We start from the raw sequence: 17,381 nt of genomic DNA, 5'->3' as shown, positions 1-17,381 counted from the left end.
GGGTGAAAAGGGCATCCTCGCATAGTGGTTGGTGGAGCTTGGCATGGGCTATTAGAACCCAAGAGGATAGAAAAGATATCTATGTGGAAGCTGGAAGCAGTGAAAGCCCAAGGTGCGGGGTAAGGGGTGCCCAAATGCCTAACAAGGCCCCTTGAGGAGAGGTGAGGGGTTCTGAGCAGCAGCACTACATGGGTTATCAGAACCAAAGGAGGTGAGAAAGGCATGCATATGGAGGTTGGGTGACAGTAATATCCCATGTCAGTATCAGAACCTGAGCAGGGAAGTGAGAAGATTCAAGCAGGGGAATGGCAATGTCAGTATTCCAGCACAGGATGTGATCAGGTCGTTTTTAAGAAGAAGGAAGAGGAGGAGAAGGAGGAGGAGGAGAGGAAAGAGGAGGAGGGAGAGAGGGGAAGGAAAAGAGGGAGGGGGGAAGGAGATGATGAGGAGGAGGAGGAAGAAAAGATAAAATATATGAATAATAAATTTTCAATAAATACATATTTATCAATAATTATTTTAAGTGCTAATGGATTAAATGCTCCAATCAAAAGATATATAGAGGCTAAATGTACTAGAATCTACATATATAAAAGCCTAAGTGACTGAACTACCAGTTGGCCAGTCATTATGAAGCACACTGACCACCAAGGGACAGATGTTCAACACAGTATCGGCTCCCTCCTGTCTGGATCAGGCCTGCAGGGATTGGGCTACCTCTTGTATGGATCAGGGCTGCAAGGATTGGCCCAACACCGGCTATCTGACATACCCTGAGGGGGTCCCAGATTGCGAGAGGGCACAGGCCAACCTGAGGGACCCCCCAGTGCACAAATCCATAACAAAATAATACCCTTACACATGCTGTCTTCAAGAGACTCACTTCAGATCAAAAGATACACACAGACTGAAAGCAAAAGCATGGGAAAATATATTTCATGAAAATGGAAACAAACAAATAAAAAGCTGGCACAGCAATACTTACACCAGACAAAATAGACTTTAAAGCAAAGAGTATATAACAGGAGACAAAGGAGGACCCAGCAACTCCATTTATCCAAAAGAAGCCCAAAACACTAAATAAAAAGAACATATTTATTCATATGTTCATTGCAGCATTACTTACAATTACCAAGAAGCAACCTAAGTTTCCATCAATAGATTAATGGATAGAGTACATGCCCTAACTGATTTGGCTCAGTCAATAGAGCGTTGGCCTGCGGACACCAGGTTCAATTCTGGTGAAGGGCATGCAACTTGCTTTTGGGCACATCCCCAGTAGGGGGTGTGCAGGAGGCAGCTGATTGATGTTCCTCTCACATCGATGTTTCTAACTCTCTATCCCTTTCCCTTCCTCTCTGTAATAAATCAATAATTTCTTTTAAAAAGAAGTGGTACATATATACAATTATTAGAGGCATAAAAAATAATGAAATCTTGCCATCTGCAACAACATGCATGAACATAGCGGGTATTGTGCTGAGTGAAATGAGTCAGACAGAGGAAGATAAATACTGTCAGACTTCATTTAAATGTGGAATCTAAAAAAACAAAATAAACAGACAAGCAAAACAGAATCATAGGGACAGAGAACATCTTGATGGCTGCCAGATGGGAATGAGGTTGGGAGGAAGGGTGGAAAATGGTAAAGGAAAGAAGTACAAATATGGGATGTAAAGTACAATACAGGGAATGTAGTCAATAATACTGCAATAATACTATGTATGGTGTCAGATGGATACTAGATTTATATAACATAAGTTATATAATGTTTAATCACTAGGTTGTACACCTGAAACTAATATAATATTGTATGTCAACTTCAATTAAAAAATAAAAAATAAACCGGACCAAGCCAGTTTGGCTCAGTGGATAGAGGGTCGGCTTGTGAACTGAAACGTCCTGGGTTCGATTCCAGTCAAGGGCATATGACCGGGTTGTGGGCTCAATCCCCAGTAGGGGGCTTGCAAGAGGCAGTAAATCAGTGACTCTCTCTTGTCAATGATGTTTCTGTCTCTCTCCCCCTCTCCCTTCCTCTCTGAAATCAATATATATATATATATATATATATATATATATATATATATATATACACATACACACACACACACACACACACATATTTTGAAAAGGCGCTTTGGATTGTTACTGCTATTTTTAAAAATATTTAAAGTAAAAAAATAAAAATAAAGAAAATAAAAAGAGCATTTCTACACACCAGCAATAAAGTATTAGAACATTTTAAAAATTCAATTCACAACTTGGCCTGGTATCTCAGTTGGTTAGAGCATCATCCTGATATGCTAAGGTTGTAGGTTTGATCAGGGTCAGGGCACATACAAGAATCAACCAATGAATGCATAGATAAGTAGAACAAAATCAATTTCTCTCTCTCTCACTCTCTCTCATCAATAAATGTTTAAAAATTCAATTCACAATGGCATCAAATTTTTTTAAATACCCATGAATGAATCTAATAAGTTTCTTTTACAGAGAAAAACATAAAATGGACATATTAATTTTAAAATGTTGTAGTACTAATTTTGTGACAAGCTGAACACTGAAATACTGGAAACTGAGAAATAAACCTTTATATGAAATCTTAATATATTACATATCAGTAGGAAAAGGATGAATATTTTTGGCTGCAAATAACAGAGAACTAAAATGGCAAAAACAATGAGAAAAATTATCATCTCATAAAATCAAGTCTTTTGAGGTTAGGCTCAAGTATCATTTAGGATTCAGGTTCTATTTTGTCTTCCTCAGGATATCAGTAAGCTCTTCATTATCACAAAATGTTCAGTGTCACAAACATACATCAAGAGAATTATAAAGGAGTTTGTATCTTCATTATGTATCCATCAGGGCAAAAGAAAATCTTTCCTAGAATTACCTTCGGCAAACTTCCCTCTACCTCTCTTTAGCAAGACCGACTAAACCAATCACTAAGTGGGAAATGAGAATACCAATATAGCCTGAGACCAATTAGGATTTGCCTAAATCGTGTGGGAACAGAATAGACATGGAACAAAACTGGTGTTTTGCCACCAAAAGAAAGAGAAAAATGACTGTTGGGTAAGTAATCAACAGTACAATGGGATATTTCATAAATGGTGCAGGGGAAACAGACTATCCATATGGAAGAAAAGAAAATTAGATCCTAATAATATCATAAACAAAATTAAGTTCCAGGTGGATTAAAAATTCAAATGTCAAAAGTAAAGATTAATTTTTAGTAGAAAATATATTTAGAAATTAGGGGTAAAAAAGGATTTCTAATATGAAATACAAATAAGCACCAACCATGAAGGATAATATTAATGAAATAGACTAAATCAAAATTTAAAACTTTCATACAATAAAATACACAGGAGTTAAAGTTAAAAGATAAAACTTAGTCTGGGAGAAGTATTTGCATGATGTAAAACAGTTTTTGCTTTTACCCAAAAGAGGGGGGGGGAAATGGCAAAGTATAAGCAATTGATAGAAAAAAAAATTGAATAGCCAATAAATATTATAAAACTTCATAGAAGTCAGAAAATCGCAAATTTACACAAAGAGATAGCTCTGACCCACTAAAAAAATATTTACGCTTAATAATCCTGAGTACTGGATACTATGTGGGGGAAAAACTGTCATCCATTCCTAGCAGAAGGGTCAACTAGTTCAACTTCTTTGGTGATCTATTTGATGATAGTAAACTCAACAACATGCATGGTCAACAATCTAACAATCCATTCCAAGGTATATATCCTAGAGAATTCTTTTACATGTGTATCCAAGGGCCTATTTAGGATATTCATCTCATGCATCTCTCTCCCTCTCTCTCTCTCTCTCTCTCTCTCTCTCTCTCTCTCTCTCTCTCTCTCTCTCTCTCTCTCTCTCTCACACACACACACACTCACACACACACACACAGAACAGCCTCACTATACATCAATATGAATTGGATAAATTGTTGTATATCTTTACAATCAAACAGTATGTTATAGTTTAAACAAATACACTAGATCTAGACATGTCAATGTGGATTATCTTAAAAACAGAATGTTGAAAAAGCAAGTTGTTTACGAATATTGATAGTGCGGTGTCACTTACATAAAAAATAAAGCCCATAACATTAATCTGTATTATTTATGAAAAAACAAATATATAGCCGGGACAGGTTTGGCTCAGTGGATAGAGCGTCGGCCTGCAGACTGAAAGGTCCCGGGTTCGATTCCAGTCAAGGGCATGTACCTTGGTTGCGGGCACATCCCCTGTGGGGGGTGTGCAAGAGGCAGCTGGTCGATGTTTCTCTCTCATCGACGTTTCTAACTCTCTGTCCCTCTCAATTCCTCTCTGTGTAAAATCAATAAAATATATTTAAAAAAACAAACAAACAAACAAAAAACACAAATATATAATAAAAATAAAGAAACAAATAACACAGCTTACGATTACTTCTGGGAAAGGGACAGGAGAATCAGGGAATGCCAAAGAAGGGTATGGTATCAGGAAATACATAGATACTTGTCATATTACTCTATGTAAGTTTGAAATACTTTACAATTGTTAAAAATACATCTTTTTACAAAAGTCTTCCATTAAAATATTTCATCGATCATGAAAAGGTCCTACCCCACATACAAGTGTTTACCTCCCTTCATCTTTTATTAAGAACCTTTTTAAAAATATATATATATTTTATTGATTTTTTTTTACAGAGAGGAAGAGAGAGGGATAGAGAGTTAGAAACATCAATGAAAGAGAATCATCAATCAGCTGCCTTCTGCACACCCCCTACTGGGGATGTGCCCACAACCAAGGTACATGCCCTTGACCGGAATAGAACCCGGGACCTTTCAGTCCACAGGCCGACACTCTATCCACTGTGCCTAACGGATTTCGGCTTAAGCGCCTTTTTAAACCACACCCTCTTCTACAGGAAAGATAGTAAGAACTGAATAAAGATGCCATGAAGATAAAGAAAGGTCCAAGTGGCATCAAACTGAAAAGGGGTTTACAAAGGTTAGTCAAAAGCTCAAGAAACATTCTTAGTATTGAGTGGGAAGCCAAAGATGTCAAAATAAGTAAAAAGTGTCTGGAAAAAGTTTCTATGTAGATTTTAATTTGATGTTCCAAGGAGAATATGATAGAGGGCATATGTCGACAATATGATTTATTACCAAGACTACAATAAATATCAGTGTTTTTCTCTGGACGTGAAAATTTTAATTACTACTATCCCAAGAAGCTCCCACAGCAACATACCTGGAGAAGGAGCCTCTCAAAAGCCAGAAAGTTGTCCCACTTGGCAGTCTGCGGGTGCTTCAGAGTTTGAACCGTGGCCAGCCCAAGCTGCAGGAGTCCACAGTGACTCACTAGAGCTTTGAGGTTGTTCTTGAAGAGCTGAATATAGGATGTGAGCTGCGCCGGAGTGACTCTCCCTGGAGAAACATAATAATTTATCAGTGAACCCTCTTCGGGGAGTGGTAAAAATAATGAGAAGAGTGCCATTAATAACATTAACTGCCTTATATTGGCATAGAGCTTCAGAGCTGACTGCAAGCTTTGCTAAGCTGTTATGATTCTTACAACAACATGGTGACAACAGTGAAATTGAAATTATTACCTGCATCTTACAAGTGGGGAAACAGATGTTAGGTGATGTGGATTGCTAGTAGAATTCATTTTCTAATTCTGCAATACCCCGTAAATAAGTTCTCAGATAAAGTCACACAAATAGTTGAGCTCAACATGAAGTACCTCTCTCTAAGACATAAGAGTTAGCAATCTAAGATGCCAAAAGGCAAAATTTCTAATTATGTGTGTACATATAGAAAATAAAAGGAGAAATATGTTATGACTATAGCTAAAAATATATCACTGGTATCAGTGGGTTATGATAATAAAACAGTAAAAGGTGACTATTACACAAAATAAAAATGTGTGGAAAACCAGAGTGGCAAAAACAGCAGAAGATAAGATACCAGAAGAAACAGTTTGGTATGGGTGACAAAGCACATTTGCTACAACGATCACCTAGGTTTGGTACACGAAAACCCACATCATAAAAAACTATGATGAGCTGTACAAAAACAAAAACAAATAAACAAAGCGCATGTTGAAGATTGACTCCTTCAGAGCCTCTAAGTTCCACTTTTCCTATAGCAGTCCTTCGACTGAGTCACTTTCCACTCTCCAATCCATCAAATTCAATTTCTGCCATGAACCAGTGCTGAGCACAAAACTCCTAAATACCACATATTCTCCCCATTGGGCAAAGAGAAGGCAACTGGGCCAAACACAGATACAAGTCAAGTAAATATTGCCTAAACATCTTACCCATGCCATTTGTTGGTTGCTCTCCGATGCCCAAAATCCAAGTTTGTTTGTTATGCTGAGGTTTGTTAATACTTGGCAATGAAACCACCTGTCTTGATTTAGCACTTGGTAGTTTACACAGAGCAACCATGCCCTCTTTGGATTCTCATAGCAACTCTATGAGGTAGCACACAGCATGTGCTGCATCACTTAGCCCAGCTGAGGCCCTGTGGGTTCATTGCCTTACACAGTGCGAAATGGCAGGTATCACTTAATAAACGGTTTTTGCTACTCATGATACACAAAATATAAAAACCTTGACAGAAGAAATTTATAAGCCTGAGACATATGCTTTCTTTTCATTACATTTTTAAGAGATTAAGAATTTTGAAGCTCCTTCTTACCAGTTTATCAGGGTAAGCAATCTAAAGAGTAATAATAGTAGGAATGATAAGTAGGGAGTTGAATCCCACTAGTTTCTTTGATCCCTCGGTAAAGCATGAGTTCATTCCTGATTCTCAATGCAGCAAGCTAATGATTTGCTCACTTAATTAGAATAGAGAACAGCCTCATGAATTCTGGTTTTGAGTCAGGTTTATTAAGGTATAATTTTCACATAAAACTGGTTCAAATTTAAGATCACTGGGAGCTCCATTTGTTTATCATTGAACTGCAGGTGATGGCAGTGTGGTTCCTGGACACAGAGTTTTGCCTATCAAGAGAGAGATTCATAAAATAATTATAAAAATAAGTATTTAATCTTTATTATGATAAGTACTGCTAAGGAAAAAATTCCAAATGTCTTGAAAGTGTGAATGGCTCTGTCTGACACGAAACTCCCTACCTCTCCAATGCTCTCTCCTCACCTGAAGGAGCAAGAATTAGGCTCAAAATACATGCACTCTATTCATAGTATAATTGTCTATGAATTAGAGAGACTGCAAGAAATGGAAATCAGGCCGAAACCAGTTTGGCTCAGTGGATAGAGCATCGGCCTGCGGAATGAAAGGACCCGGGTTCGATTCCAGTCAAGAGCATGTACCTTGGTTGCAGGCACATCTCCAGTGGGGGGTGTGCAGGAGGCAGCTGATCTATGATTCTCTCTCATCGATGTTTCTAACTCTCTATCCCTCTCTCTCCCTCTCTGCAAAAAAATTGATAAAATATTTTTTTTTTAAAGAAAGAAATGGAAATCATCAGAAATAGTCATGAAAGGGTCTGTTTAGATTTCGATTGTAATAATCATATGCTCAGTTTAAAGTTAAGAATGTCTTTGATTCAAAAATATAGTTGAACTTTTTATTCAGTTAGCAATTCCTAGCTCAGACTCAGACCCAGTCACCATATTTACCTAATGCCATCTTCCCAAAGGAGCAAATGGTTATCTATATACATAAGAGCCTAAGCGACCATTATGATCGGTTGACTGAATGACCAGTCAACCAGTCTCTATGACAAACACTGACCACCAGAGAGCAGATGCTCAATGCAGGAGTTGCCACTTGGTGGTCAGTGCACGCCCACAGCCAACCTCCCACTGACCCTCCTCCCTGGCCAGCCAACATCCCACATTCCCTACTCCCAGCCGGCTGGCCCCGAACCTTCCACGGTCCTCCTCCCTCCCCACTCCCCGGACTGGGTGAGACGGCCCCAATGGCCCTGATCACCCAGATCACCAGCCAGGTTGAGGGACCCCACCCGTGCACAAATCATGCACCGGGCCTCTAGTAATTCATAAAGGAAATGCCAATAGAACACTACATTGTAAATTCAGCAATTATTCACCTTGCTCTATTCTGTTCCCCTCTGTATATCCCTTTCTTACACACACAAGCCATTAACACTTCATAAGATACATCATGAAAGCAGACTTTTTGGTAAAAATCCATAATGTGCTAATTATAATTTAGTAAAAGAGTGCCACACACAAATGTTTTAAAATAGAGGCTAGTACAATATAGGCTAGTAACCTTTTCAAAATCTTGAACTCAATCACAGCCTTATACAAAACAAGTTGAAATCAACTCACTGACACAAAAAATGCTATAGTGAAATTAATGACTTGAGAAAGCGCCTCAGTCTGTGTCAACTAAAACAGCAAGCAACTAGAACCAGGTGTTGAAAAAGCCATAGACAGAACATTTATTCATACCTCACATTACAAAAAAAAAAAAAAAAAAAAAAAAACACTTGTCAGGCAGATTTACATGGTGATTTTAAAATGTCAACTCAGAAGGCTTTGGAAAAAGTTTTTTAAAACCATAGAAACAAGGGCTATTTTATATCAAGACTTCATAACATATAGCAACTTTGTGAAAACTGACCATTTGAAATCTGAAAATGGTCTTCAAGTAAGAAAAGCTATTAGGCTTTATTTTTCTTTTTGATAGAGTTCTAAGAAAGAGAAACAGGTTTCCGATTTCAACTTAGCTAGAAGAAAAACACATAACTTTATTAACTACCAATTGTATACTCATATTTTTAAAAACTCATTAAAATATAATTATCTTTTGGGGGAAAGGGGGCAGATTTGGAAAACAAAATGATTTAATATAGTCTGTGATTCTTTAAAAATTAAATTGAATTGAATTCAAATGCATAATGGAGCCTATTTTTCTACTTAGAGTCACTCAATAAATTATAACTCTCAAGTTGTTTTGTGACTTGTTCAAATATATTGCAAGTAACTACACATAGATGGTTCTTTGTTGATATTCTTAAAGAATATTAAGTGCCAAGTTTGATTTAATCGTAAAACTGTGTTTTAATGGTAGAACACAATCACCATCAGAAAATTTGTCTAAAATAGCATATTTAGTACTACATGTTATTTTAAAAAACCCTTACTATAAGAAATAATAATATTTTCATTGCATGTATTTATTCATTTTCTTGAAAGCATGAAGGAAAACCCAATGGGTGAAATTTGAATAAACAAACATGTATTTTAAGACTTGCATTCCCAGAAATCGTCATTTCATTTTATCCTTTTCAATCCTTTTTCAAATATAATAAAGGCAGAGTACATTATTATATTAAATGGAATGTGTTGTGCTAAAACTCTAGTTTATAAATATTAACTCACACCCAAATGACATATGGGAATAATTTCAATATTACACAAAAGTCACAGCTATTCATTTGTTATTTTTTCTCATTATTTTAACATTTTATGTCACCAAGTATCAGCTGAGGATTTCAAAACAAAGAACATAGGTAAATGCTACAACCCACAAGGGCACAGGCTGAAGTAAATTTCTCAGAAAAGGTGTGTAGAAAGCAAAGTTCTTTAATGTCTGAAAAGGCTTTTTCTTGCCCTCATAGTTTATCTGGGTCTAAAATTCTTGGTTATAATACCTTGATTCATTATCTTCTGGGTTTCAGGCCTGCTGCTGAGGAATGTGTGCTACTCTCATTCTTGTTCCTTTCTAGTTGAGCTTCCCTTTTCCATCTTGTGGCTCTTAGGGTCCTTTCATTTTCTTATACTCAGGATTCAAGTTATTATGTCTAGTGTAGAGGGTTTTTAATTCTTTCTACTTATTTTTCAGTAAGCCTATTCAATTTGATTATGCTTTCTTCACATCTGGGAAAGTATTACATTCTTCCTTTGCTAATTTCCTATTATTTCCTATTTCCTATAATTTCCTATTTGCTTCCTAAAATTTCCTATTTGCTTTCTCTCTTTTATCTTTTCTATCTTTTCAATGTCTTGTTCTTTCTACATTTTAGGAAATTTTCTTAATTTATATTTAAACTTGGGCTGAATTTTATTTGCACAACAATATCCGTATTTCCAAGAGCCCTTTTTAAAATAGCAACTTTACTGAGATATAATGCAAAAAAAAAAAAAAAGTAAAATTCGCCCTTAAAGTGTACAATTCGGTGGTTTTTAGTACATTCAGAGTTGTGCAATCACCATCATTATATAATTTGAGAACATTTTCATCTCCCAAGACAAAACCATAACCTAATTTCCTCAGCTATGAAAAAGATATTCAACTATAAAGCCTTATAAATTATAATGTAACCTGAATGAAATTTCAATTTGGAGACATAACTGTATTTAGCTATATCAGGAAACTGAGAAACAACAGAAATGAGAACATTCTAGTAACTACAACTGAACTCTAACTTTTTAAATATAATAATACTGTCGTATTTAAATTTTTAATAGAAGTATTAAAAATACTTCTATTAAATTTTATAAAATTTTATCGTATTTAAATTTTATCGTATTTAAATTTTTAATAGAAGTATAAGTCCATCAACGGTAAAAGAAGAATAGAAGAGTACTAAATGATGGAACAAAACAAACAATAAAAATAAATCTCTTATTTTCAGCTACCCAAAAAGGCTTTGTTTAGAATAAATGAAAGAAAAGGCACCACAGCAAAGAGAGAGCCACCTGCCAGGATGTAGGGGTAACTCTAGACTCAGAAGCCTCAGGTATAATGGAAGTGAAAAGTAAAACATATAGCATGCAAATCGTAAATGTACAGTTCAATTAATAGTTGACACATGTATCTATTTATGTAACCACCACCCAGCTCAATGTATAGAATATGTCTAGAAGAGTCCTTTGTGTTCTTATCCAGTCTATAATCCCAGAAAGGTACATTACTACTCTTATCTCCATCACCACAGATCATTTTGTCTGCTTTTGAACACTATGTATATGGAATTGTACATATAGTATACTCTTTTGTGTCTAGCTTATTTTGTTAACATTATCTAAAATCTCAATATTTCTTTACTGTATTTTATCGCTCTAGTTTCTTTATCCTTTCTGCTTTGACTTTGATGAACTTGTAGCATAAATAATGATGCTATGAACATTCTAATACATGCCTTTTGTTAGACATAAGCATTCATTTGTATTGAAGTAATGCCCAGGTGTGAAACTGCTGGGTGGTGGGTACATACTTAGCTTTAGTTGATCTGTCAGTTTTCCATAGTTGTATCAATGTCTTCAGACATTTTAAATTTGATTACATTTAACAATTTAACATAATTTTTAGACTATACAAGTAATGTTTAAAATGAGGCACAACTGTATGATTATTTTCTTCAAGGTATTTTATGCTGCATAGCAAAAACTCTCATAAGAGTAAAAGAAAACAAATTATAATAGAAACTATATTACCATACTATTAGTACGTACCTTTATTTTTTTCTTATTATTTATTTACTAGTACATGCTTAGTTACCTACTTTCTTACCTAATTACAGAGAGAAAGGCCTGGAAAACAAGATTCTAATTTAGAAACAAAGATTGTACTGAAGAGCAAGATGGTGGGGAGGAGGAAAGGTACTTTAAATTTTCATTTTACAGATGTTATCACTGGAATTTTCTAGTAGCATGTGCTAATATTACTTTTTAAATATTCTCTTGATTCTGAAAAAAAATCATGTATGCCTCATATATTGGGTCGGCAGCTAAGTAATTGCGGGTTTCACACATATATGGCTTCAGTTGAATTTTTAGGTTTGCAGACGTAGTACAAATGTAAAACACATTTTGTTATTTGATAGTTGGCTATTCAGCTGTTAATCAGTAAAAAAAGTTTTTTGATCTGTTTTGTAGTTTTCGTTTGGCGTTCGTTGAAAAATGGAAAATCAAAAGGAACATTTTCATCATATTTTGCTTTTTTATTTCCGCAAAGGGAAAACGCATCGCAAGCTCATAAAAAGTTATGTGCTGTTTATGGTGACGAAGCCTTAAAAGAACGGCAGTGTCAAAACTGGTTTGCCAAATTTTGTTCTGGTGATTTTTCACTCAAAGATGAAAAACGCTCTGGTCGTCCAGTTGAAGTTGATGACGCCCTAATCAAAGCAATAATCAATTCGGACTGTCACAGTACAACACGTGAGATTGCAGAGAAGCTTCATGTATCACATACATGCATTGAAAATCACTTAAAACAACTTGGCTATGTTCAAAAACTTGATACATGGGTTCCTCACGAAATTAAAGAATCACAGTTAACGCAACGCATTAGCAGCTGCGATTTGCTAAAGAAACGTAATGAAAATGATCCATTTTTAAAACGACTGATAACTGGCGATGAAAAATGGGTTGTTTACAACAATATCAAGCGGAAAAGATCATGGAGCAGGCCAGGTGAACCAACTCAAACAACATCAAAAGCTGATATTCATCAAAAGAAGGTTTTGTTATCAGTTTGGTGGGATTACAAAGGAATTGTCTACTTTGAACTCTTACCACCCAACCGAACGATCAATTCTGATGTCTACATTGAACAACTAACGAAATTAAACAATGCAGTTGAAGAAAAGCGGCCCGAATTGACAAATCGAAGAGGTGTTGTATTCCATCATGACAATGCAAGGCCACACACATCTTTGGTCACTCGGCAAAAATTAATGGAGCTTGGTTGGGATGTTTTGCCACATCCACCATATAGTCCTGACCTTGCACCATCTGATTACTTTTTGTTTCGATCTTTACAAAACTCCTTGAATGGTAAAAATTTCAATAATGATGATGATGTCAAATCGTACCTGATTCAGTTTTTTGCTAATAAAAACCAGAAGTTTTTTGAACGTGGGATTATGATGCTGCCTGAAAGATGGCAAAAGGTCATTGATCAAAATGGGCAATACATTACAGAATAAAGTTATTTAGTTCCATGAAAAAATTGTCTTTGATTTTTTTTAAATCCGCAATTACTTAGTTGCCGACCCAATAGAATGAACAGACATGTATTCTTCTCTAGAAATTTTGAGTTTATTACTCACTGACTTATACAATAGATGAAGCATTATTATTCAACAGATAAAGCAATAGAAGAAGAATAACTGCCTGCTTCCCACCACTATTGAGACCACGGGGCAAAGAAATCTGGTTAACATGCAGGTGGAAAGATTTAAGTCAGACATGAGAAAAAAAATTTTCAAGATCGGGATGACCAATACACACAGAAACAAGTTATTAAAGGAATAAGAGGGAAGACATTACCAATCTTCTCCCATAAGGATTTGAAGGTCAGTGTATACAGCCATCTGTATAGTGAAACTTGGATAAAGCCCAGCTGCGAATGGATGTCCACTTTTATAACACCATAAATACTGAAGACGGTTTTCTGGGATATCCTTTAAACAGTATACATTTCTTGTAGCACAGATTTTTATCTCTACAGTATTACCAAGAGAGAATAAGAAACTAACATAAAAGAGCATTTTATTTATAAGAATCAATTCAATCAAATGGGCCCAAAGTTCAGAAATCTATGGCAAGACATGTTTTCAGGATAGTACAGAATAAAGTATAATTGCTACATGACCAGGGGTCACAAATAGAAAATATATAGCTCTCCCTGAAAGTTATACAACACAATAAAATATAAAACCACCAGAAATACTTATGGCTTGGCTTTCTTTGGAAATGGAGCCTTCCTGAAGTGACTTAGACATTGCATTAACGTATATACACTCAGCAGAGAGCATGGAAAGAGACAAAGGGATTACCCCTGTTATCCAGGGGCCAGACTTCCAGGCTGCCAGAGAAGGAGCATTTCCTGGGTGGGTCTACTTTGACTTGGAAATAAATGCCTGTTCTCAGGAGAGCCTCTACATAAGGAAACTTCCATCCTGCAGCCGACAGTCTTCTAATCACATCATTCTGTTGGGTTTTATAAGTTCCTTGCCCATATTATCATGTTAAGGATCCCTTAAGTTGAGAAAACATAAATTATAAACATTAATAAGAGGAAGAGGAGGATGAAGAAGAGGAGAGAAAAAGAAGAAAATGAAGATGTACCAATTTAAGGTAAAAAAAAAAATATAGAGCCACAGGTAGATGCTTGAAGAGGGGACACTAGAATTCCCATTTTGCAGATGAGGAACAAGAGAAACAGAAGCAATTAACTCTGTTTTAGGAAATAAAGTATAAAAGCAAATCATTTGTTTAGTGACTTTAACACTTTCATGGATAATTATTTATTAATTCGATGAAAAACTCTATCTCTTTCTCTAGATTATCTTCTTCTTCATACCCAAAATGGATGTATCCCTTAAGGCTCTGCCTCCACCCCTCTTCTCACTCATTCTACCTTCTCTTTCTGAATGATCAATCTTATATTTCCTTTAGAAATATTTCTATATTCCTTATATTATATTTCCTTTAGGAAATTATGTTTTCTTTAGATTAAAGCTTCAACATAACCACTAAGGTAACTAAATCCCAAATCTCTACTTTCACTTCTGGAAACCATTACTCTAGTCACATATTTCCCACTGAGATGATCAGGGAACAAATCCTACAGAGAGTAATTCCACCCCTAGATCTGGTAGAGTATTCTTTATATACAATTACATGACCATTGGTAATTACTTTCATAATGTGCTTTATCTGCCCAGAAGGCAATAACTAATTTCATTAGGCTATACACTCCTTTTACAGAACACCTTAAATTTCACAAACACTATGTTTCATATATGTAACCATTTCATCTAATTGTATAAGGTCTAGAATCCCCATTTTGCAGACAGAAAAACAGATTCAGCAAATTTAAATAGCTTGTTCATTTGCAAACAAGATAATATTTTGTTTCCTATCAACAAGGATCTAGTAATTGTCTATTTCTTCTACATCTGGATATGTCCAGAAAAAATTTCCATGAGGTTTCTCCTCTTCTATTTTCACATCTAACTATGATTCCAATGATCTCCAGGAAACTGCCAATGTTCCACTGCAGATACTGTGGCACCCTTTTTTAAGTTCTCAACTCTTTGCACTCCGCTGTCCCCTCTCAGGGGACATCGGAATTCTAGCATATCACTGGGATGTCCCCTCTCAGGGGACATTGCAGTTTATTAGTGATTACGGGGAATTGAGTTATTTCAAAGCAACTTTTTGAGACATGCATGTTTCCCTGAAGTTTTATCTTGAAATGGCACAAGAAATTAAATCAAAATATCGTAAAATTACTAAGATATATACAAGAAATGTCAGCGGGTTTTGTGTCGGACAAGAACGTGAGATGCGTGCTCACGACAGTCCGAGCACTTCGCGACGCCACTTGAAAAGAGCGATAAGGGGAGTTTGTAGAAAGGTCGGTTTTCGAACATAGCGCGCACTGTATAGTGAGATATATAATTACAAATAAACAAGTCTACATCTGGAGGAAAAGATTTTCAAAGCTGAGCTCATTTTGGTTTGAAGCTTCGAGCAGTGCACATAGATCTAACGAGTGAGAAAATCGGAAAAGTGATTCTTTTCTTAGTGAATAAATTGGTGAAAGCTATTTTGGTAAATATCATCTTGTCAGTTAGTAATAACAATTAGAAACTTATCATACTGTACAAAATTATAAACAATAAAATATTGGGGTTTTTTGCAAATATACATTCCTCGATGTCACCCAATTCATATAAGTCCAATATCATTATAATACGTTACTTGGTTCCAAAATTATACTAAATAATACGAGGGTCTGTAAATGCACGTTTCCGCCGCAAAGTAGCGTCGAGAGTAGCTGGTAGCCAATGTCCAGAATGGTTCAGAGTGCAAAGGGTCAAAGATGTTCCACAGACCCCGGGTCCCTGAGGCACTTTTAGAGAGTCAGAAAAATCAAAACTATTTTCAGATTAGGAAATACTAAGATGTTACCTGAATTTGTTACTCTGCTGTATTTGCACTGATGGTACAAAAACAATGGTGGGCAAAGTGCTGGTGCCTTGGTGTCAATCAAGGCAGTGGCACCAAATTAAATAAACAGACAATTTCACTTCAGAACGGCCATGATGAAACTGTGTTATTAATTTTAATAAATCTGAACCCTTAAGCAAATGTCAATATTCTGTGTTAAGAAATGAGAAATATACAAAAAGTACTTCTGGTGCATACCAAAATACAATGATTGCCTTGAGCAAAAACACTGGTATGACTGAATTGTGAACTGTTCACACTATTTTATGGCACAAATTTTTTACTAGAAGACAACTGAAAAACTGGTTCTTCACACATTTTCCAAAAAAAAAAAAAAAAATGAATGAAATGAGTCTATCACTTCAAGGAAAACAACTGACAGTTTGTATTGTCAATGACTAAAGTCAAATTTTCGTGTGAAAATCATAATTCTTGGAGACTTGTATTTGTCCCCATATCTTTACATTCCCAATACTTAAAGATTTTCTAAAGATATCAATGGGGATCATAACAAGTGTGGTTTGTTATATTGTATAATATGTGCCAACATCTGGAGAATGTGCATAATTTAGAGAACCATTATTTTCCAAGTGTCACAGGACATGTCTGTCCTTTCAAAGTGCAAGAGAAACCAATGTATTTTAATATAACAAAGTATAGAGAATTTAATTATATGGATTCATATTCTACTTTGCAATTAATCTATAATAAATTTCAGTCGTATTCCTTGTCATATGAAAAGCCTTAGACAACTTAATTTTTCTCTATTCAAGTTTCCTTACCTGAAAAATAGAATAGTAACCGTACCTATCTCACCAGAATTACTGTGAGAATTAAATAAGATAAATACATGTAAAGAATTAGAAGAATACCTGACACATTGTAAATACTCAGTAAATGTTATTTTCACTTTTATTATCATCTTTATGTTCCTTAAAGCTCTCATATATATACAGTAATCAGCTAAGATACTAGAAGTCGTGATTTTTTTTCTTTCATATTTCCTTCTAGGAATCTAGGTTCATCTGCATTCCTTTATTTCCAAAACTTTGTTCTTCCATTTCAACTTGAGAGTTTGATTTTTAAACTCATAAATAATTAAGAATTTGGGCTAGGAATCTCATAGGCTGCAGGTACTGAAGCAGGTTGCACAGCTAGGAAAGTTTTTAATTCCTTCCAGTAAAATGTACTAATATTTACTACTAGATATCTAAGAGCAGATTATAAGAAAACATTTTTAAAATATAGAAATAAAGTTTCCAGAAATAAATTCTACCTATTAACCAGATTCACTATCTATACTCCATATTAATAGAATTATTTAATAAAAAAAAAAAAAGGTAAAACACCAAATTCCTTTTCTAAAATAAAAACATTAGTTCTCTGACTTTTTAATCAAAAG

General features: G+C 35.3%; 1 protein-coding gene across 4 annotated transcripts in view; it reads right to left on the bottom strand.

Moving 5' to 3' along the window:
- Positions 1-17,381, bottom strand: part of SCFD2 (sec1 family domain containing 2) — a 318,795-nt gene that overhangs the window by 268,576 nt on the left and 32,838 nt on the right. For all 4 annotated transcript variants that reach the window (XM_084899934.1, XM_084899937.1, XM_084899935.1 and 1 more), the window contains exon 4: positions 5,257-5,432. In XM_084899934.1, the coding sequence (XP_084756060.1) occupies positions 5,257-5,432 (176 nt within the window). The remainder of the gene's footprint in view (positions 1-5,256; positions 5,433-17,381) is intronic.

Source organism: Pipistrellus hanaki (assembly GCF_964339955.1).
Source record: "Pipistrellus hanaki genome assembly, chromosome: 1".
NCBI classification, from domain to species: Eukaryota; Metazoa; Chordata; class Mammalia; order Chiroptera; family Vespertilionidae; genus Pipistrellus; species Pipistrellus hanaki.
This window is presented reverse-complemented; position numbering and strand designations above follow the sequence as displayed.